The sequence below is a fragment of the Carcharhinus amblyrhynchos genome, chromosome 34, assembly GCF_965287045.1.
Source record: "Carcharhinus amblyrhynchos chromosome 34, sCarAmb.v2.hapA, whole genome shotgun sequence".
Lineage (NCBI taxonomy): Eukaryota > Metazoa > Chordata > Chondrichthyes > Carcharhiniformes > Carcharhinidae > Carcharhinus > Carcharhinus amblyrhynchos.
In genome coordinates, this window is record NC_137357.1 from 10,655,088 (window position 1) to 10,678,339 (window position 23,252).

Below are 23,252 nucleotides of genomic sequence, written 5' to 3' on the forward strand. Positions count from 1 at the left end.
TATTAACTCCTAACCACTCACAGAGGATTACCTCACCTCATAATCTGTAAAAGTGAATGTGAATCTGCTTTTCAGCAACTTCTAGTGGTTAAATCAAAATAACTCCCTGACACACTCTCCGAAGTCAACAAGTAACAATTTATTTATCAGTGAACAAGTTAACTAAATTATTAATGAACAGAATAAAACACGATTGTAATGGAATGCTATTAAAATAAATACAATTCCCATTATTAACAAAAAAAATAGAATTTTAGTCACTCTCTAAATTACAACCAGATTTTGTCTTTTCTGGAATATGCTGGGCTTTCTCTGTTGATTGTTTTGTCTAACTTCTGCCTTCTTTCTTTTTTGTTACTTGCTATATCAAGATGGGCTTTTCCCTTGAGATATAAATTAAGCTAAGAGCTGAATTAACAGCTGTTCCTCTGGTAAATGGCAGTTGCTGCCTCCTGAGCTGAATTAACAGTTGTTAGTCTGGCAGATGGCAGTTGCTCACCTCCTCTGTCGCACTACCCCTTCCTTTTATACCTGTGATGATATATCAATATCCCTCACAATATGGTTGGTCCTCGGTTGCCAAAAACATGGGATTTAAATTTAATGGGTTCTTGGAATCTAATTCAAATTTGCTCGGCTGAATTCAAAAACATTCAAAAGCCTGTTTGTCATCTTGGCAACACTGCTGCCTGGCCCTGCGATACGAATGTTTCAGTTTTGAGCATTTTGTCTGCACTTGCATTTTTTAAATTTCCTACAGATAGAAAAGGGACCAAGCAGTGCTTTATCCCCAGCACCTCACAATTTTACAAACACCAATCTATAATTACTCTACTCAACCTCACAATAACTCCCATTTGCATTTCCTTTCTCGGTAGAAACAACCAATTTTCATTCAGCAATTCCTTTCTTTTCAATTACTTATTCCATCTTCTCAAGGGCAATCAGAGATGGGCAATAAATGTTGACAGCCAGTGACACCCATGTCCTACAAATGAATTTAAAATCAAATCAAAATCCAGACTGAATCTAATTCATGGTCCCCACAAGGGAGACAGACAAGATGCAGGCTGACCAGATAAGGCATTACACCCCATCTTGGGCTTGATCTGATGCTTCATCTTACATAAAAAGTAGAAGCAGGATTTGGCCATTCAGCCCTTCGAGCCTGCTCCGGCATTCATCTTGGTATTGGCAGATCATCAAATCCTGTTTTCCCCCTTTACTTCTCTATCCCTTGAACCCTTTAGCCCCACTTTAGCCAAAAGGCTGAAATCAGCAACTCATCTTGACAGCATGGACAACATACAGGAATTGATTCAGTGGAGAATTGGATGGAGCAGGGAATAATCTGATGTGGTACTTGGAACAAGTATTAATTGTAAATCAGTGATGTTCATTATATGCAGGTGGGGAGCATGAATTTGGTTTTTGCTTGAGCACTTAGCAGACACACGGAAACTTGGATGGCTGAGTTAGAAGCTGTATGCTTATTCTGTTTCACTCTTTAAATAAATGTAAGACTGAGTAAAGAGTAGTTGCAACATCACCCTTCACCCATTCGTTTTCTGGACTGTAAAAACAAGTATTATTTCCATTGTAGGTCCACTTTGACTGGTAGCAACTCTCCTCTGGAGTCAGAGGCTGATGGGTCCAGTTTCTGAGGGATTGTTGTGCTGACAGAGGTGCTGCCTTACAGCTCAGAGGTTCAATCTCTATCCGCTTGAGCTGGATGTAGAAGAGTGCATAACTACTTGACACAGAGCTGTCCCAGCATCATATCCAAGATCTTATTCGTCAAACTAAAGTCAGTTGTAGTGAAGAAAGGAAGGGAATATCTGGTCATTTATCTCAATGTTATGCCTGTTACTTGGCTGTCGCAATTGATTGGTTTGCCTATGTTATAGTAGTAACTGCACTTTAAAAATACTTTATTGAATCATTTTGGCATGTACTGTGGATTGAGAAATGAATGCAAGTAGCATAATAATTATGTTCAGCATGGTGATTAATAAATTGTAATTGATAAACCTTTTCAATTTCCACTCATAGATTCTGAAGCCTATAGCACAACGAATTCGCCCTCAGTGGGATGTTGGCATTGCTCAAGTCGAAGATGCATTGAGATTGACTCAGGAGGAAAGGATAGCACAGTACACTTTCATTTATGTGGACGAGAAGCCTGATGTGTCAGCAGATACGACTGCAACGTCATTAAATGTTGAAGTGAAGAGAAATAGACGACTGGGAACGTTATCCAGTCCTCCACGTGACCACGCAATGGTGAAGCAGGCAGCTCTTGTGATCCCTGCTGCCAGTGACACAGGTCAGCTCACACCCGAAAGGCAAGCAAATATCCAAGAGCCTCCCCCCAAAATGACTTGGCGAACAGCTGCGGCTCGAAAGTCACTGCCGCCTTCCCTTGCAAACCTCAAGGGAAACCAGGCTGAGAAAAGAAATGGTGGCAGCTCTGACTGTGAGGTGTTGCCCATAAGAAAAAATGATCAGGTACTTGCAATCGAGAAGAAAGATGCCAATGGAAAATTGCCTAATCAGTATTTAATTGCCTTTAAGAGGAGTACCACAAGGGTAATTATTAAATAGATTGTTTTGAAGGGTTAAAAAGAGGCAAATGTCATTTGATTGTTTTGCCCCATATTCCTTGACCGATCTGTTGGCAGACTGTTGGTGATTGATTGAATTGTTTTGTGTGCATGTTGGGCATAACAATCAGTGTCAGTCTTCAGTTTTAAATGGGTAAAGTTGTTTTCTTTGTTTGAAGCTACAATAACAGCCCACCAGTCACTCTGTTTGCAATCCCATGACATCCCATTGAGAGATCCATTCACTGCACAACTTCCCCCACCCCACCCCCTCACCTTGAATCCCATATTTTATTTTCTTGGGCCATTTTCTTCCATTTGAGGGAAATATAATTGATGCCGATGACTGCAATGAGCAAGGCAAGTGAAAATAAACGAAAGCCAGGAATCCCACTTGAGATTGCTCTTGCTTGACTACTGTCCTGTGACTCCTGCTGGAAAATAAATGTGCCTGAGAGAGAGGGAGAATGAGAGAGCACTGGCTTCGTCAGCTCTGATGCACTGTCAGATTGCATTTAAAAGCCAATTGTTAAGACCCAGGCTAGAAATTCCCAGGTGTTTTATGAAGTTAGTCTAAACGGAAAATTTTACATTTGATTTTGGCGTGGGTGAGCATAAGGTGTTCTCCAGATATGATTTAAGTGACCCACCAGGAACCTTTCATGAAACAAAGTTTATTTCAGAACACAGTTAAAATATAATACAATGAATTAGCATAACTTTTAACAATTACAAGACTTAAACACAATCTAGTACAATCCTTAACAGCTAGCTATCTATGTTTTTCCAAATCGAACACCATCCTGCAGACAAACGCCCTTCTTCAGACTGAGCACAAAAAAGCAAGTATGCTCACATGATGCTGGATCTTCAGCTTTTTGGCATCTGGTCCTTTGAATGTTGGATCAATTCTCTGAGGCTTCCCCATCTTGAAACTATCAAAAAGCCCCTGGATTGAGAGAGACAGAGACACTGCCTCCTTCCACCAGCTTCTGGCAGCAACTGAAACAAAATTTAAAACTTAGGGATGCTCTGTGATTTTTTTAAAAAAAAGCTTCCCCAGACATATCACCTGACCTGTCAGTCATCCTCAATCAAGGTCCACTCAGCAATCCCAAGGGACACCAAAAACCACAGGACCCTGTATCAGTTCAGATTAAAAGCATGATGTCTGTCACTTCAGTATCAATTAGAGGACACTGGCTGCAGATAACATGGTGCTGACAAAATCCTGTGGAGAGGCATGATTAAAATAGCAAAAGTAAGGGCAAAGTATTATTTCACTCGCCATTTCGTGAGATACCAGACTGCAACCAGTACTAAATCCAGCCTATGCCAACGCCTGACGGATGAAGTAAATGTTGAAGATAAGTCAAGACTGTATTGAATGGTCGAGCAGGCCAACTATCCACCTTCTGCTGTTATTTCTTTTGTTCTGAAACTGAGGTGAAAAAAAGACAAATGGAATCATTCCGTGTTTCTGTTGTTCCTGAGCTTTGGGATGCACGCCTGCCACCTGAGACTGTTAACTGCTTGTTTGGATGTCAGGCAGCTAATCAGCTGCAGACACACTACTTTCTGTACTTCATAAGCAGCTCTGGTTGAAGTTTTTCTAAGATCACGTGTTGTCATCAGTATTTGCATAATATGCTACAGAGTGAGAGAGAATTGCAGAAGTTCTTGCAGAAAGTGAAAATTCCTTCATTGACAACTTGAATGATGTATAAAATTATGATCTGTTCTTGTAGACCGATGCTGTGTTGGTGACCAAGTGCCAAATGTGAACAGAATGACTGGGCACATTAAAATGCCATGCACCTTCCTGCTGGAGATGCTGACTGTGTTCATTAATGTATTGTTTATACTTGTCTCATGGTTGTCCAGAGTGATGGGATGTTGACATAAAAATGTTTTCTTCTGGTGAATGGAACTTGCATTGTTCTGTAGGGTGTACATGTGTCTACTTTGGTTTAAATGATCTGCAGAAATTAGATAACACACTTAGCAAATCTTCTAACTTGGCTTTTACCAAATAATGTTTTCCTTCCCCATTTTCTCTCCTGCCTTCCTCCAGCTAAAGCTACGGTGATGATTTGGGATAATCTGTTTCCTAGTGAGAGTTTTCTTGCCACAAAAAAAAGTCCTGAGTTTTTAAGATTATTTTAGAACATTTGTAATATGTATTTGATTCCCTCGGAAATATTCCAGATGAGAAGACTGGCCACTTGGCATTCTTTCAGTCAGAATAATGCCTGCATCGTGTTGAGCAAAATCCGCATCCGGTTAGATGATTACGGAACTGCTTTGAAAATGTCAACAAAGAATTCCATCTGAGCTGGAAGAAGGTTCAAAGAGAAATATTTGGGATTTTGGATAAAGTTATTTGAATGGTTGAGAAAGACAGGAGGAATGTAAAATTGAACTTCAAAAAAGATAGAATTATACACAATTAAAATTAAACCTGCTAGTTGGATTGAGAGATTTTCCTATCCTACGTCTCAAAATAAAGTTTATTTATTAGTCACAGTAAGGCTTACATTAACACTGCAATGAAGTTACTGTGAAATTCCCCCTATTCACCACAGTCCGGCACCTGATCGAGTCAATCCAGCTAACCAGCGTATCTTTCGAGGAAGAAACCGGAGCATCCGGAGAAAACTCATGCAGACACGGGGATAACATGCAGATTCCACACAGACAGTGACCCAAACCGGGAATTGAACCCAGGTTCCTGACGCAATGAGGCAGCAGTGCTAACCATTGTGCTGCCCCTTCCCTGTGCTGTTTGCCCAAAAACGTGCCCTCTAATGTTGCTGTGATGTATCAATTTTACTGATAAGATGCAGACCAGGGGAAGAGATTTGCAAACTCTCAGTATATTTTCTATCAGTAAAGTAAAATCTCCCTAGAATGTATTTTCATTTTATGGTTATCAGAATAATAAGTAGACCTGGATTGCTTTGAAAGGTCCATTTGAATTAAAATTTGTATTTTCTCACCAAATAATTTTGAAGACTTGACATTTTATCTTCCTTTCCTTTTGTTTCCTTCTTTCTCATGACTTCCCTTTGTGTTTGGGGTACCTCAGGGAGGTGATGGCAGCTGATTTTGGCTTTGTGTGGGTAATGGAATCATTTTATTCCTAGAAGGGGACGAGTATTAAGGCAGAGCCGTTGCCAAAAGATGCCAACGAAGTTCTCATCACACCATTAAGCCTGCGGAGTGAGAAACGGGAAGGGGAAGTTCATTCCTCTCTGCATGGAGAGACACACCTGACTGCTTCAGGTAAACGCTCAGCTTTGTCCCCTTAACTTCAGTATCTTGTACTCTTCACCCATCATTCCTCTGAAATGCAGGCAGGCTTTTCTCTCTCAACTCCTCAAACGACTCTGAAAGTTGGCTGCAGAAAGGCACAGATATGGTGACTCACAGGTTAAGGTGTGTCTGGGTTGGGGAGTGTGTGTGCGTTCTTGTGTTGGAAGGAAGGGCCACCCCAGGGCATCACTCTGGTGATGCTGCCAGTGCGGCAGGCATGCTATCCTTGCAAGTGTGAGTGTAAATCCAAACTGGAAAATACTGAGTTTCGTATTGAATATCATTACTGTTGGCCAGGCAACTCCAGGATTACGGAATGAAGCCTAACTGATAAAATTGCAATCTTAACTCGGTGTGAAAGTTTGGGTCTGAGCCAAGCCAGGCCTTTTCCTGCTCTTTGTGGACCTTCAGTGTGAGCTGTAAAAGAGTTTCTTGTTCTCCACTCAGTGTTATGATTATTTAATTTAACTGTCAGATTTAAACATTAATTTAAGGGTTGGGGGTCTGGGAAAAGTAGTGGGAAGTCGGAGAGGATTATCTTTTCATTGTAGGAGAAGTGGAGTTTTCTTTTGTTTCAAATGTTGAATATCCCAATTTCAGCTAATCTAATAGATCCTTGTCGGAGCCTTTTGATATTTCATACCAGTGTGAATACCAGAGTTTTTAGTTGCTTTGTCTTGGTTTAAAATTCTCTTTCATGTCCTTCAGAAAGGAAACAGCAAAGAAGATCAGTTAGAAGTCGTTCAGAATCTGAGAAGTCTACTGAAGTTGTGCCAAAAAAGAAAATGCGAAAAGAACAGGTATGTCCTTTGAGCCTTGGGGTTGGTTACAGAGCTAGAGAGCGTGGAAACAGGCCTTTTGGCCCAAATGATCTACGCTGACTATGGTGCCCCCTTCAGCTCGTCCCAATTGCCCACGTTTGGCTGATTGGTGTACCAAATTGACCCTACACTCTTCTCCCCTGAATCTGGCTACATTAGGGGTACCATTCACATACACATGGGGCAAGGTAGGTGTAGGAAAATGCTTTGTTGAAATGGCGGCGTGGGCTCGTTGGGCCGAAGGGCCTGTTTCCTGTGCTGGGTTGTTCTTTGTTCTTTGTATATCCCACTAATCCTTTTCCATCTATGCAGTTATCCAAATGTTTTTTAAATGTTGCTGCCTCAACCACTTTCTCTGGAGCTCATTCCATATGTGCACCACCCTCTCTGAAGAAGTTACCCCTCAGGCCCCTTTTAAATTTTACCTTCCGCCTTGATGCAAAACCCTCTACTTTTAATTCCCATTCCCTGGGGAAAAGATGATGCATTCCCATCCTATCTATGGTTGTTAGAGTGGAGACAAACTTGTGTTAGGACGTCGTCGAAGACACAGGAAACGGAAATATCCCATTCAGGCCTCCTTGGTTCACAGCTGAATTGTCCCTAAATTCCATTTGCCCATCTTTGATCCAAATCCTTAGGTACGCTTAACTAGGAATTATCAGTTGGTGTTGAAAGTTCTAATTGCCCCAGAATCTACAGCTTTTCGGCAGGGGAAACGAGTTGGAAAATTCCCCTTCTGTTTGTGCGAAGAATGTGCTTTCAGATTTTGTTTCTGAATGGCCTAGTTCTCAGTTCACGCCCACTTTTTCTGGATTTTTCAGTAAGAACCAGTAGTTTTTCACTACCAAATTATTTCCTTTATTAATTTAACACTGTGCTTAGTTAATCACTTAGCTGCCTAAACTTAACGGAATACAGATGAGGTTCATGTTACCTGTATTTGATTCAACCAATAGTTTTGCCAAATCAGTTAATTTGTCTGTTGGCTTTGTTGCATTTTGCTCCCATTTATTTAATTAACCAGGTCTTCAAACTTAACATGTGTAAACTTAGATGTATGATGCTCTGTTCCGAGTGTCTCAACACCAGGTTCAAGTCCAACAGGTTTATTTGGTAGCGCGAGCTTTCAGAGCACTGCCTGTTCATCAGGTGCTCCAAAAACTTGTGGTGCCAAATAAACCTGTTTGACTTGAACCTGGTGTTGAGACTTCTTACTGTGCTACCCCAGTCCAATGCCAACATCTCTACATCATGACTCCCTTTTAAGTAAGTAATTGTTCCATCCATAGCACCTACCAACCCTTTATCCTTCCACAGCCCATGCCCCTTCCCATTCTCATTCCCTATCTCTTCACAGATTTAAAAGGGGTTTTGTCTGCTCCGGAACTGAGGACCTTTTATTTGAAAGACGAAATTTAAATGTGAAATAGCAGTTCCTTTGAGATTTTGCTTTAATTTTTTTCACTTGCATCTCCTAAACATGGTACTTTTCCAATTGTCAAACACAATTATTGAACTATATCAAATGCAATTTACAGTGTCTCTCTGTTGTAAACAATAAATTGGCTTAACAGAATAAGGGAGAAAATTTGTGGTTTCAATTTTTATTTGAGTACTGAAATACCCTGAAATAAAGTTGGTTAGACAACTTCACTGCATTTAACACACATCACTCCAAGTTTAGCTAGAAGATTTTGAAATTTGTCTTGTATTTTTCCCTGGTGAAAATAAAAGATGCAGCATCGCAAGTGTCAGAGGCTGAAAAGAAAGTTCCCATCAGTATAACTGACTGAACAGTATTGATGAACATTGAGTTTGCAGCACACATGCAGGTTGCACAGGGCAAATGTAGCTGTGAGTCACTGTTCTGGGCAGGACAATCATGTTTGAGTCCAAGCCAGGGAATTCAAGCAAAGACTTGAATGAAAGCACTACTCCTAATTCAGTGGACTAGTTTAACTATGTTGTTGTGAAATATGCATTTTTAAAATTTGATTTCATGTTCAGTTCAAACCTTACTTCGGACATGCTGCTGTAGTTGAGGTGGGACATGATGGGTGAAAAAATAGATCATCAAACACTTGAATTGATTGGTGTGAACCAGTGGTATGAGTATCAATCACTCAGTAATCAACTATACTCTTTGCGAGAAACTTGGAAGGCTGACGCATTCCAAAGGCACTTGTCTTGAATTTTCAGTGAAATGTGCCCTCTCATTACTTGATATTGATTTGTGAACAGTACTGAGAGAAATCTTTTGGATTCACTGTTAATTTGCATTTATGATTTGTGTTTTGGTTCACAGATGGAAGCTATTCCAACGACAGCAGAGATGATTAGCCCACAGAGAGGTGCCTCATTACTCCATGCACATGGGACAATAAGTTCAGCTCTGCCAGGTAAGGCACCAATTACCACATAGAACCCTACAGTGCGGAAACAGGCCCTTCAGCCCATCGCGTCTTCACTGATCACAATCCCACCCAGGCCCTATCCCCATATCCCTACACATTTACCTGCTAATCCCTCTAACCTGCACATCCCAGGAGACTAAGGGGCAATTTTAGCATGGCCAATCAACCTAACTCGCACATCTTTGGACTGTGGGAGGAAACTGGACCACCTGGAAGGAACCCATGCAGATGTGGGGAGAATGTGCAAACTCCACACAGACAGTGACCCGAGCTGATAGTTGAACCCAGGTCCCTGGAGCTGTGAAGCAGCTACCGCGCCGCACAATGTTCTACAGTAGCGATGCTTGATGATGAACATTCCTACTTCAATTTGGAAAGTAACTTCCAAACATCGAGTCACTGTGTCCTAGAGATATGCAGGCCCTGCGACCCAACTTGTCCATGCCAACCAGGTTTCCCAAACTGAAACCGTCCCATTTGCCTGCATTTGGCCTGTATCCCGCTAAACCTTTCCCATCCACGTACATGTCCAAATGTATTTCAAATGACGTGGGTTAGTTTATCTCATGACTCCTGTCTATTCACTCTGCTGCATGGAGCAAAGGGCACAGACCAGAACTGTAACTTCTGCCACACTGTCTTTTGCTCTTAGGTGCCAGTGAGCTTTCTGATTCCTGCAAGCCACTGAAAAAACGTAGTCGGGCTTCTACGGATGTAGAGATGACAAGTCCGGGTTACAGGGAAATGAACGACTCTGATTGCAGAGGATTGCTGAGTGAGGTAGGAGCATGATAGGTGGAAAAAGAGTGCTGGAAGGAGGGAGGGGTTTGAATGATATATTTCTCGAAGGACAATATGTGAATACATAGCAATCCATTTGTTGCCGTCAGCCCCATAACCCTCCAAGATAGCAGAGCTCCTCTAGCTTTGGCCTCTTGAGCAACCCTGATTTCAATTTTTCCACCATCAATGGCTGTGCCTTCAGTTGCCTGGAAGCAGATAATTTTAATTTGCATTTGTGGGTATTAGAAACATGCTATAGCTTTAAGTAACTTCAGTTTAGTGTAAGAAAGGGTTGAAACTTTAGCTTCATATTATCAAAAATGCCTCCTTGTCAGAGAGTTTTGGTCATTTTAAACTGTGCCGTCATTGCAATGAGAATTTATGACGTGAAAACCAACAGGGTTTACAGAAAGAAACTCATCTGTCACTTCGCAACCAAGGGCCACCTTAGGTTAGTAAGGACTTTTGAGTTCAGCTGTCAGCTGGATCCAGAAGAAGGTAGACAGGACCAGGGAGCTGCATAAAGCTGATTTCCCATAAGATCAAAAGAGACTCCAGAAACCAGTGAGTTGGAGGACAAAAGAATGTGTCAGGAAGACAGTTAAGTTACAAGAACAAAGAACAAGAAATTGAACAAGGTTCAGTTCGGTGAACTTTAGGTAAGAAGCAGAGTGAAAGAAACAACCACAGGACTCGAACTTAACCAAGAAACCAGACATCCAAGGTAAATCAAAAATTTGATAACATCTTAATTGGCCTGTGAAGCAGTGGTATTCTGCTGGCAGGGCTGAGTACCTGGGAGATTGTGTGGAAGCTTGAATGCACATGGCATTCTAAGGCAGTGGAATACTGAACAGAGAATTTGAAATCCTGGACATGGATCCTTGATGAAGTCATCTGAGAGAGTGTCTTGGGTAGGAAAAGATTTCAGGTGTGTTTTTCGGAATGATGATTGGAAACCTCGGTGTGGAAGTCACGGTTCCAGTGAGACCAGCGAGCTCACAGTGTGACAGGCATCTCGGGGATTTCATGAGAAATCTATTTAAATTGTTTTGGATGGGATCTGCCCCTTGGTTTAAGAATGTGGTGTATTTGACCATAGTTGATCTGTTGTTCATATGGATTGTGTACTTCGTGAGAACATTATGATATTTTGTAACATGTTATTCTTAAAACTGTGTACAGCTCTGAAGATCCAAGTTGGGTGAAGAAGTCGTGTATTCTAGTCAATCTTTTTATGTTTCATCAATGTTTTGTTCCTTTTTTAAAAAGTTAATTGGTACTCCTGTGATTCTGTTCATTTACATCTCTACCCAAACAATAGAAGCTATGGTCTAGTGAGCCAGAGTCCCATTCTGGGGCCTGACTGTCCAGCCGTAACATGCCAAGGGCCTCAGCTCCATCAACCTCTACACCTATCATTCGTCCTTTCAGATGTTCCTTAAAATTTATCTCTTTGACTAAACGTTTTGGTTCCCTGCACCAATATCTGCGTTAGCGCTTGGTGTCAAATTATGCTTTGCATTGCTTCTGTAAAAAGTCTTGGAACATTTTATTACATTATCAGCACTTGGAGGACACAGAGCAACCAGTCGCAATCAGTAGCTGTTTCAGAAGTTTATACGTCGAATAATAAACAATTGAATTATCTTGTAATTCGAGTGTGTGTGTGTGTATGGCCGTTACGTCTTTTTTTTGAATTCATCAATAGGATGTGACCAACATTTATTGCACATCCCCAGTTGCCTTTGAACTGAGTGTCTTGCTAGACCATTTCAGAGTCTGTTGAATACTTCACCACATTGCTGTGAGGTCAATGTTTTCTATTGTCATCGTAATAAATTTAAATGTTGAATGCTTTCAGGTCTGATCAGAAATTGCATTCGGCCTTAAAATGGTTCCATGTGGGTCTGGAGTACATTGCCCTTTAAGTAGGTCCAGGAAATGACCAAGAATTTATCAACTGCTTCTGTCAACCAAACCTGAATGGGGAACGATCCAGTTTTTTTTTCATGGTACACAGTCTGAAATTTGAAATTTTGACCCCGCTTGCTCCCTTTTCTGGTCCTAGCCAACATTCCATGTCACGATGGTGGTTATTAGCCGATCAGCTCACTTGTTGCTGTACAATGGCAGATCCCAGAGGATCTGAGATAGCCTGTGCATAGTTATTGAACAACAATACCTATTTGTAGATTTATTCACAGTGCCTTAGAGATTAAAGCTGGCCAGTACTTTTCACATTCATTGATGGGTGTTGATTTCTAAACTGGCCACAAATACCTCCTTGTCCGGGTTTAGTTGCCAAAGTGGCAAATCAGCTCTTGACCGTTTCCTGACCTGATCAATCGTGTTATTTGGACAGTTGAGTTAAACAGCAGTGGAAAGAAACCCCCTTTCAAAATAGTAATGAAAGACTGAGCAAGGAAATCACGAAGGAGTCTGAGATTTGGAAAGAGGAATTTGGCAATCGAAGCAGGTCACCAAAATGAAGGAACCGTAGAAAGTGATGTACACATGGAACTCCTCGTTTTGGGATAAATCTGTTAAGTGGGTTTTAATAAAAAACATTAACCTAAAAAAAGCTTTGTTCCGTTGGCATACCCTTGTCAGGCTGATGAATTGCCACCACAATGTGTGGTTAAAGCTCAATTGTGATCTATAACAAGCCCAGAAAATGACCAAGAATCCTTGTGAGCTGAGCATTGCCAAATGTGCCAGCTACAACCTGGCACGTTGCTATGATGATCTTTGCTGTCTGGGTTTTCATGAAGTAAATATATACGATTGTCGAAAATAGTTGGCATTGAGTTCAAAGAGAGCTGTGTGGTGCTGCCAAAGGTTTTAATGAGAGTGACTGCAAGTCTGAAACTTGTTTGATGAGCACAGTCTGGTCGAATCATTTTGATCTGAATTTTTGTTTTTCCTTTGTGGTTGAGAACTGCGTACATGTTCTGAGTTGTGGGCACAGAATTGCGGTGATGTAATCAGAAAGGAAATGAAGATGACGGCATATTTTTCCATTTTCTCTCCTCGGACAAAAGGCTGAAAACTGGAGGGGGTGATGGTGGTGTTATTTTCTTGGGCCAAAAGATGCTGTCAAAAGAAATGCTGATAGTCGATGTGAAAGTGCTCCAGAAATTTGGGGTGAAGAACATGTAGAAGGTTGAAGGTGGAAATTGAGAAGTTGCTGTCAGTTACTCCTATTAGCATCACTTTTTTGGATTCAAGTGAGGTGAACTTCCTATAATTGTGCAGCAAATGTGAACGAAACTCATCACTGATTTTTAAAACAATTTTTAAACAACATGATGTATTAAATACTGCATAAACTTTTCACTGCTACAAGTGTGGGCTTCATTGCTTCACCTTTTAATTGTCATTGTGTTTTCTTTCAATTAAATTGATTTACTTTTTTCATTGTCTCTCCTTTTTCTTCCCTGCCTTGATCAAATCTTTTATTGTCTATTTCCCTTTCTGCACCTGAATTTGGCATTGAATTTACCACTCCAACTTGCACTTCCTTGTTCACTTGCACTGTTGACGTCATGATCCTTCAGTCCGGTTTGACTGAAGCAATGCAGACTAGCTGTGCACCATACGAGGTATTGCATCTTTACCAGCTCACTATTGCAGCATCTTGCATTGTTCAGTGTGGGAGGGAGATGAAATGGGCAAGGGCATTCGAATGAAGTGCCGATAGCATTTCCTGAATTGTGACAGGAATCTTGGGCCTTTTGGAGGATCACCTCTCTTGCTCCTGACAAGACTGGGCTTGGTGCCACCTTGTGGCGAAAGTATTGCCTATTCGAGATCAGTTCAGAGAACAAAATAAGTTTGACAAAAGGATGAAAATCTCCCAAGACCATCATGAATGTGAAGTTGTGCAGAGCATATAAAAGACTGTTATCTTCAGCTGCTGAACTGTCCAACTAGTTTGTGCTACATTCAAGCTTTTACCAAATAAGCATAGGAATAAGGGCATCAACCAGGCCTTCAGAATTGCACTCGGTGAGACTCTTGTTGATCTGTTCTCTGAAAACAGACCCTTACTCCATGGCCCTCCACCTGCAGTTTTATCTTGGTAATTTCCATCTGATTAATTCTTTCACTGATTCTGCTTGACTGATGTGGACTCATTACATGCAGGAACAAGTCACATTAGGATGCTGACCCAGTTTCCAGTAGCGTACCAGCAAAGACTTGCATTATTGCAATCGGGATTGTTGTCAAAGCTCCACAGCAGTTGGCAGCGGCAGGAAGTTGCATTTGTTGGATCTGATTCCAGCTTGATTGGCTGACATTTTGTAATGTTGGTTTTTAAATGCTGAGCTGTTGGCGAGATAATTATTGAGTTTCTCTTGTAAGAATAACATTTTTTGTCCACTGCCAGTCGTTCAGGTGGGAAAAGGATAGGCATGTAGATTGATCACAAGTCGAGGCTGGCACTATTCCAGTATTGAGCTCCTCAGTGTGGCCATGTTATTTTTATTAGACTCGTATGTTGCCTCCCTGCTTGGCATCCATTAACTTCCGCATGATGTGCTTTTGCGTCATCTTGTGGTACAGTGCAAATTGACACCTCACCTAGACTCTGTTTTTGAAGAAGAGTCATGTAGCCTCAAAACATTAACTCTATATTCTCACTCCAGATCTGCTGAGTTTTTCCAGCATTTTCTGTTTCGAATTCAAATTCGAGTATCCACAGTACTTTTCTTTTAACTCAGTTTTAGAAACACGATTCATTGGATGTTATAGAATCATAGAATCTCTACAGTGCAGGAGGAGGCCATGTGGCCCATTGAGCCTGCACTGAGAACAATCCCACCCAGGCCCAACTCCTAACCCTACGTATTTCCCCTACTAGCCCCCCGACAGTAAGCAAAGCCAGTCAATGTAACCTGCACGGACTTTGGCATGTGGGACGAAACCGGAGGACCGGGAGGGGGACCATACACACACGGGGAGAATGTCTGTGTGGAGCCTGCATGATCAACCGAGAACGAAGTTGAACTTGGGGTCCTGGCACTGTGAAGCGTCAACGCAAACTACTGTGCCATCAAATCTGAGATTTCAGTACCACGAGGTACTGAGATGTGTTTGCACTCAAGTTTTGTGCTTTTCGTCTATGAATGTCAATGCAACCACACCCCCAATCACTCTCCCATAACTTGCTCAGTGGTCATTATTCGAGAGTGACCTTTGACAATGAATCAACTAAATGGTATGTCAGTCAAGGGCAGCCCCAACCTCATGCAATCAAGTTCTAATAAGGGTTAATAGGTAACAGTTAGGAATGTAAAATGGAATGATTTACTACCCACACGCAAATCTACTTGGCATCGCATTAATCACCTTGCTTTCTGTTTGAGTATGTTGTTGACCAGGTGATGTTTTTAACGTCTATACTCTATAGGTTGGCTTGGAGAAGCGAGCTGACAGCCCAATAGTTCCTCCAGGTGCAGAGGTCTCCGACGAAACATCAATGGATTCGTGTTTGTCCAGACGTGGCAGTGGAACATCCAGGAGAGATAACATATGCCAGGTGAGAACTGAATGAAGGTGGTTTTAACCAATGGCCTGCGATTGGCTGATTAAAATTCATTGGTCCATGATTATGAATTGCTTCATTAAAATAATGTCAAAGATTTAAGTGGACAATTAGATCTGCAGTCCAATCTCAGAATGACTGTTCCAGACCTTCAGAATCAAAGTTGTTTGCTGGCTCACATTCCCAGGCCTTGGGGAATCAGCTTGAATGATCTGTTCCAAGCTACTTGTGTACATTTAGATCAAAGCAAAATACTGCGCATGCTGGAATCTAAAACGAAAATAGAAAATTCTGGAAAATCTCAGCAGGTCTGACAGTACGTGTGGAGAGAGAATAGAGCCAATGTTTCACGTCTGGATGGCCCTTTGCCAGAGCTCTGGGTTAACATCTGGGATTCTCTGGATGGTTAATCAGAGGCACTCAGACACTGAAGAGCGCAGCTCTGATGAAAATCATCCAGACTTGAAATGTTGGCTCTGTTCGCTCTACACAGACCTGGTGAGATTTTCCAGCATTTTCTGTTTTTATTGCGACTTGCGTGCAGTCAATTAGTTGTGTTCATGGGCACTAATGCCTGTGTACTCATACCCAAATAACTTATCACAACAATCATAAAATAATTTTACCACTTTGTATTGTCATGCATATTAAAATTTTAAGTTAAATAAAATTAGGGCTGGTGCTTTATTTGATGGGAAATAGGGAACTACAAAATATAAGTGGGCTAAATGTTATTTGGATTTAAAAGCTGTTGCTTTAGATTACTCCCATCAGGGTTTTTATTTTGACCATCTGCTGCCTTAGATTTGTGAGAAGCCTGGAGATTCGCTGGTCCCCTGTGAAGGAGAGTGTTGCAGAGTCTTTCATATAGAGTGTCTTGGATTGGCAGAGTTACCCAACGGGAAGTTCACATGCATGGAATGCACGACAGGTAATAAGGGATGGTTTTATCCATTCTTGAACCTCTATCCTTCCAAAAGCAAGTCATTGTAAACATTTGGTAGTGTCCATTTGACTAAGTTATCCATTGGGTAATGTCCTTTTTACTCAGTAATCTAGTTGGTTCAAGGTAAAAGCACATTCTACAGATGCTGGAATCTGAAACCAAAAGAGAAAACGCTGGAAAATCGCAGCAGGTTTGGCAGCGTCTGTGAGGAGAGAAAAGAGTTGACGTTTCGATTCCAGATGACCCTACAAAGGGTTAGACCTGCTGAGATTTTCCAGTGTTTTCTCTTTTTAATTGGTTTGAGGATTGGGCAACGTCAGTCATCCAATTGGTTTGAGGATTGGGTCATGTCCATTTCAGTTCGTAACCCGGTTGGCTTGAGGTGTGTCACCTTGATCAGTGTTCTGCTGGTGGCAGATGATAAGATAATGGCTTGGCAGTTGATAGGAGCTTGAGAATTTGGGATAGAACCGTAGCTCCCATTGCTCCATGTGCAAGTGGCCACACCACAGCTGTTGGCTCCAGTTGAGGTTCAGAACTCAGCATGTGGTTCATCTCATTGCAATAGTTTTTTGTGACACGGCTGTAGCACAAGTTGAATTGTAGTTGCACTTTGCGCCAAAACACTTGGATGTTGGAATTCAAGACAGTGGAATTCTGATGTTTCTCGAATACAAAAGCAAAGTTCAGGTCAGGTGACAGGTCATCGTCTTCCCAAAACTTGAACTGTTTCTCTCCACAGATGCTGCCTGACCTGCTGAGTATGTCCATTATTGGCTGTTTTTATTTTTAATATTTCTCTGTTCTGGTACATCTGTTCTCTGACAGGAAACCACACTTGTTTTTCTTGCAAGTTGTCTGGGAAGCTTGTGAAGAGGTGTTCAGTGAATTCGTGTGGAAGGTTTTACCATGAGTCCTGTTTGAGGAGTTATTCTTCAGCCATGTTTGAAGGGAAGGGTTTCCGTTGTCCTCTGCACTGCTGTTTGGCATGCTTAGCAGACAACTGTGAAATGGCTAAGGCAACGAAAGGTGAGAAGGAAATCAAGTTGATTGTTTCTTGCAGCAGACTGAAAGAAAAGTCTTTATACTAACGCTTGAGTAATTTGAGGATCAAATGCAAAAGTAAGAATTTAAAAGCTCATTGCAAGTGTCTTGGGTGGGGTCTGGATCCAAATCGATAGAGATCTACCCTCTGACTAAGCAGAGATTGCGGAAGCTATTACAGAGATTGCTTGTGTTCTTTCCTCTCTGGCTCCTTGTTTCTTTGTTAAGATTGGTCCGGCTGTCAAGTGACTATGTAGTTATGACCACTGCAAAGTTATCCCTGTTCTTATTGGTTTTAGAAATATTGCCCTTGGCAAACGGCTGCAGAGTTTTAATGTGGTAGTCCTGTAAAGGGTAAAAGCGGTGGGGTGAAACAAAGCAGCTTAGGTTAAATCATCAAACTGCTGGCTCTAAATGTTAGTTATTGATGGAGCCTGTGGATTTTGCCTAGCACAGGATGTTGGCCATTAAGCTTTTAAATTGAGACCGAGTATCAGGGTGCATTTTGGGGCTCCCCATCTTGTTTCATAGGTGTAATTAGGATTTATGTTAACATTCCATATTCTTAATGTTATGCACTTAGTGCATGTGTAGTATCATTAGATATTGCATTGTGCTTGTTCAGTTTGTTGCACCACTTCGTGGATGAGACCACATTTCACCTCAATGATCTCAGCTTGTTATGCGAGGAAGACATGCAAAAAATCTTTGGGGTGCTTCCTCCTTGGAAGTGAAGGTGAAATGTCCCAGAACATAGCACGAGTGCCTTTGGTAGTAAACTTTGATTAGATTAGATCGTTATTTCATGACAGTCCAGTTTAGAGTACATCTCCCATGTAAGCCCTAGCCACAAACACATCTGTGTACCCTGATCCCTTACCCCTTCATCCGCCTCTGCTTCAGCCACGTATATAAGGTTTATTTCAACAATATTACCAAGTGAAAGAAATGACATTGAGTTCAGAAACCATAAAAAGCCCCATGAATGAAATCCTGATCACTGTTCCATTCAATGCACTTAAGACTGCAAAATGGATGAAATACCACGTTGGGTAGTTGATAAATAGCTATTGCAAGTTATTATTTCACTTTGTCGATTGGGAATTAATTTGGCTTGTTTCAAGCTTTTATTTGGTTAATCGAGCAACTGGAAAGTCCTTTGTAAAACCACTTGTGTTTTATGCACATGTATGAAACCAGGTCGCATGCTGCGCTGTTTGCGGTGTCCTGTGGCTTATCACACGGGAGAGAGCTGTATTGCAGCTGGCAGCCTTGTCCTGTCAACTCACAGCATCATCTGCAACAACCACTCCAGCTTGAAGAAGGGTAGTCGTGCGTCTCTCCAAGTAAATGTAAGCTGGTGCTTTATCTGTGCCAGAGGTAAGACCATTTTCCAACTGTCTTGAGTTTAAATGACGCATCAGCTTAAAATGTAGCATGTATAACTTGAAATTTTTTGAAGCTTTTTTTTCACTCCCATTTGTTTTTTGAAACCAAAATAAAACTTTGAGACTAAATTAATGTTTTTCAGATTTTTTTCGGGGGGAATCATGGGTCTTTTCATTGCACCTCATGTTTTTTATTTGTTTCATGTAGGGGTGATTGAACAAGACCAATCCGAAACCCTTATCAGTTCTTATACATATAAGTCGCACTACCTCCTGAGCGAGTCAAATCGTTCGGCTGAGTTGTTGAAAAAACCTATGATTCCTCCCTCACCGTCAACTACAGTAAAGAAATGTGGGAAAGGTAATAAAACACAGTTTATCTCCGGAACCATGTGTGCTTGAATTTTCTTACCCCCCAACCCACCCCACCTACCATGCTGTTATCCCCACCCTGCATCTGCTAAATCTGTGGCTTTATCAAATCCTGTCTGATCTTGCTTATGAAAATGTGTAAATTGAATTATTTTCCATTTTTTTGGACTGGCTGAGCTTAATGATCAGAACTGAAGGAAAATGAAGTTAATCTGGGCTTGAAATAATTACAAGGTCAACATTTGATCCTTAATCAGGCTTTTCGGAGAAAAATGTACACATGACAGCATCGTTCTGTGATATTGCAGAATCCTTTTTTTCCTGCTGGGTTATGATTTGGCTTTGGTCATTTCATACTTTGCTGCCGTTACATCTGAGATGATTTGACAATTGTAGTTGCTTTCATGGCATAATAGAACTGTAATAACTGGGGGAAAAGTTACTGTCACAAGTCTTCCATATTCCAGGCATAAAATTGAATTCCTGTTGCTTTTTAACATAATGTTTTTTCAAGGTGAAAGGGAAAAAAAAATCACTGCATGTTCAAGGTTTTACGATTTGGATACGATTCTTCTCATGTAGTTTGCTCCAGATACGATGGACATGAATTGTCTCGACATTGAAATAAATATCAGGCAGGATGCACCTTGCCTGAGTGAAATGCAGATATTTGTATTTTTCTATGTCTTTTCTGGACGAACCATTGACAAGTCCTATTTCCTCCATAGCTTTGTAACCTTCTTGATTTAACCGCCTGCATTGGTCCTTCTGCTTTCTGGCTTTTGGGCTCTGTGTTTCATTTTCTTGGACTCGTAGACTGTGGTCTCTGACACTCCTGGTGTGCATGCCTCACTCACTCACTCCAACTTTGTATCGTGGACTTTGGCTGCTAATCTTGGTCACTTCTCATACTATCCTGCTTTTTGAGTTCCCGTTTCTTCAATGTTCACCCCCAGAATTGTCTCCCACTTGAGAAATGATTAGTGATGTAATCATATACCTGTTGCCAGACTGTTGCAATAATAAAAAAAATTAATGCTTGGAGAATTTTCCATGTCAAAAGCGAATTTCTGCTTTTTCCCGTTTGGGTGTAAACTGCCTGGAGTTAGTGCATAGCTAGAACATAAACGTGTATGTTAGATGGATTACGCGTGGCAAATGTATACATTACAGGGATACAGAAGGAGGATAGGTCCTGGCTGTCAGGGAGTGGGTGCAGATTGGATGGGCCAAACGGCCTCTTCTGCATTCTATGATTGTATGATTCAAGTATCCGACATCACCAGGCCCTCCCACCTTTTCAGTAGGAGTGCAGACTTGTTTTAATCACATGGCAACCAAAAAAAGATAATTTTTGCTTTGCTTTGGTGACTGGTAATTTGTGGACGTAAGTATATGTTCCACAGAAGGAGCCTTGCAGTTATTTTGAGCCCCAATGTTCAGCATGGTTCGGATGCTGCTTAACATGCCACCCGAGGTCAGCAGTGTTATCTGCTTAATGTTTTCAATCGAAGTTTCTGCTTCACTTCTGTCCGCCCAGCTAACTGGAGAATGCTGCATTCATGCTTTTGTGTGTTAAAGAGACAAACTGGTTTGCTGGCAAGCTTAGATATTGGGGGTTGAGAAAGGAGAATCATTCCTTGTTATTTGTTGAAGCCACCTTTCAAACACAACAAGGCATTTTTTGAGGAAAGAACTGGAGGTGAAAATTTCTATTAGGCAGGAGTGAGAAACAGGCAGTATTGCATCAGCATCCTGTTAAACATCCTGCCTCTTACTCAGCTGAAGTGGCTGCAATGGAATTGAATATTGGGTCCAAATTGTAGTCGGCGGCCAAAGCAATGCCACAAGTTTCAATCTGTCACCTAAAATGAATTTCCACTTCTCTGCCCCTTGTCTTTTCCTTTTCTTAACCGCTGACAAGAATCTGTCTAATGTAAAATGCACTTAATTCGTAAGAAAAGACAAAAGCCAAGATGATACTTTTTTTTACACCAAAAGTGAGGGAGTTGCCAGCAATTAAGCAATTCTTGAGCATGTTTTGCGTAACAGCTGCTGTGTCTGTTTTTCTGTTGTATGCTTTTGTTCATCTTCACCCCCCCGCTTTCATCTCAAAACACTGTTCTTGAGTGGGGGGAGCGGGGAAATTGCATGCTTCAGTGATAAACCTTCCCCATGCTCCCACTGAAAGACTGCACATACTGCAGGGCAGCCTTGTCCTGATTGCCGTGTTATCTACTTGATTATTCTTCTGAGAGCCCATCCACTGTTATTGTCTGGTCAACACTGATGATTGCTCATGTCATTTCTGCTGGGCAGATTTGAATATCCATCTGCACTCAAATTCACATTAACAACTGCGAAATGAGCAACTTCCCTTTTGAACTTGAGCAAAATTCTGTTTTTGCTTGCCTCCAGAATTTTCTTCTGTGTTCCCGCTGTGATGGGCCACGTGTCTGGGACAGGTTTCATGCAGCTGAGTAAGGCAGTGCAAACTTCACTGCAGTAAGATGCTCAGCTGTACGGCTTGATTTGAGGGCTGGAGGAGCAATGTGTTTGCAAAGACCGGGAATGCCCATCGGCCCTGGTAGCTGTCACTGGAACTCTTGGTTCATCAAGCAGCACGGTTTTTGTGTTGGTTAACAAAAAGATTTTCGTTTGGTAAACATTCAGCTACTTCACATTTGGGTTTTAAAATTTGCAACTAAATTATTAAAACAGAAGTGGCTCAAATCAGTCCAGTTTGAATTTGGAATATTCAAAGAAAAATTTGACTTTTGGGTTTGAAATGGGAATTTGCTCATTTGTTCTGGGTATGTTGAAAATGCCTGTCTGAAGTCTGTCTGCATGATGCTCAGCTGTGGGTGATAAATGACTCTTGCTGAGCATTGCTTCAGATGACTGTGGAAATCCCAGTCTGTGTAACTGGGAAAATGATAAACACTAATGGTAGTGGCAGAGGTGTGTATTTACAAGAAGTCAGTAAAAGAAAGTTTCCTTCTGTCAAGGTGGCCGCCTATTATGCTGTGAATCCTGTCCAGCATCCTTCCATCCTGAATGCCTGACGATTGATATGCCAGAAGGGAACTGGTATTGCAATGATTGTAAAGCTGGCAAGAAATCACGCTACAAGGAAATAGTCTGGGTCAAACTGGGCATTTACAGGTAACTCATTTGTCTCTTTCTAATTTAGCGAAGAGCCTTACTAACTCTAAAGAAGTTACTGAAAGGAAGCTTGGGATCAGAAATAGTTTTTGGCACTGTTGAGCTGAAATGTAATTAGAATGCACCACCAGAGATAATGGAGTGGAATACCAAGAGGTGAAGGGAATTTTGCCTGTGTTTGCTGCCCATTGTCAGTTCCAAATTTTTTGAGAACTCATGGCTGTTGAAGAATCAAAAGAGAAGAGTGTAAGCAGCTCAGTGAATGGAATAGAAAAGGAATGCCATTTGACTTGAGTTTGTGTGTTTTGTTCTGATGTGTGCATTAAGGTAGTGTGTTTAAATTATAGATGCAAGGAACTGAACCAGTTGGATAACTCTCACACCGAGTGTACCACAAATTTGAAATGTTAAAAGTTTATAAATGCATTACTCTGATATCCCTTGAAAGAATGTAGTCTTAAATGTCACCATTAAACAATGATTGCAACAGTGAAGAATTTGGATACACTTTCACTCAAAACACGTTGTGTCCAGAATGTTTTGTGAACTCCTCTAGACTAAAAAATCTTGACTCAGGTGACTGAATACATTTTAAAATGAAGACAGCAATCATTAACATTTCCTGGCCAATTGATCAGCAAACTGTAAAAGTCCTGTGCTAAGGTGACATAGGTTGTATCTTCTGGTGCTGAATGTGCATTCAGTTTCGAGACGTTGCTGTTGTTTGGATGGCACTGAACGGGGAATGTCTCCTTGTCTGTGCCAGTGGATTCTCTGTCCGCTGACAACATGTTGTGATGTGTTCAGAATGTGGTTTCGCTGCAGGTCAGAGCCAATCAGATATGGT

At 41.3% G+C, this 23,252-nt stretch overlaps 1 protein-coding gene across 5 annotated transcripts in view; it reads left to right on the forward strand.

Annotated features, from left to right (window-relative positions):
* nsd3 (nuclear receptor binding SET domain protein 3) overlaps positions 1-23,252 on the forward strand; it is an 80,923-nt gene that overhangs the window by 37,199 nt on the left and 20,472 nt on the right. For 2 of the 5 annotated variants that reach the window (XM_080217137.1, XM_080217138.1), the window contains exons 5-15: positions 2,053-2,589; positions 5,750-5,888; positions 6,627-6,718; positions 9,048-9,141; positions 9,809-9,936; positions 15,356-15,484; positions 16,295-16,421; positions 17,265-17,465; positions 18,681-18,860; positions 19,077-19,229; positions 22,249-22,405. In XM_080217137.1, coding sequence (XP_080073263.1) covers positions 2,053-2,589; positions 5,750-5,888; positions 6,627-6,718; positions 9,048-9,141; positions 9,809-9,936; positions 15,356-15,484; positions 16,295-16,421; positions 17,265-17,465; positions 18,681-18,860; positions 19,077-19,229; positions 22,249-22,405 — 1,937 coding nt within the window. The remainder of the gene's footprint in view (positions 1-2,052; positions 2,590-5,749; positions 5,889-6,626; positions 6,719-9,047; positions 9,142-9,808; positions 9,937-15,355; positions 15,485-16,294; positions 16,422-17,264; positions 17,466-18,680; positions 18,861-19,076; positions 19,230-22,248; positions 22,406-23,252) is intronic. The other 3 variants (XM_080217139.1, XM_080217140.1, XM_080217141.1) reach the window with 3 other exon arrangements.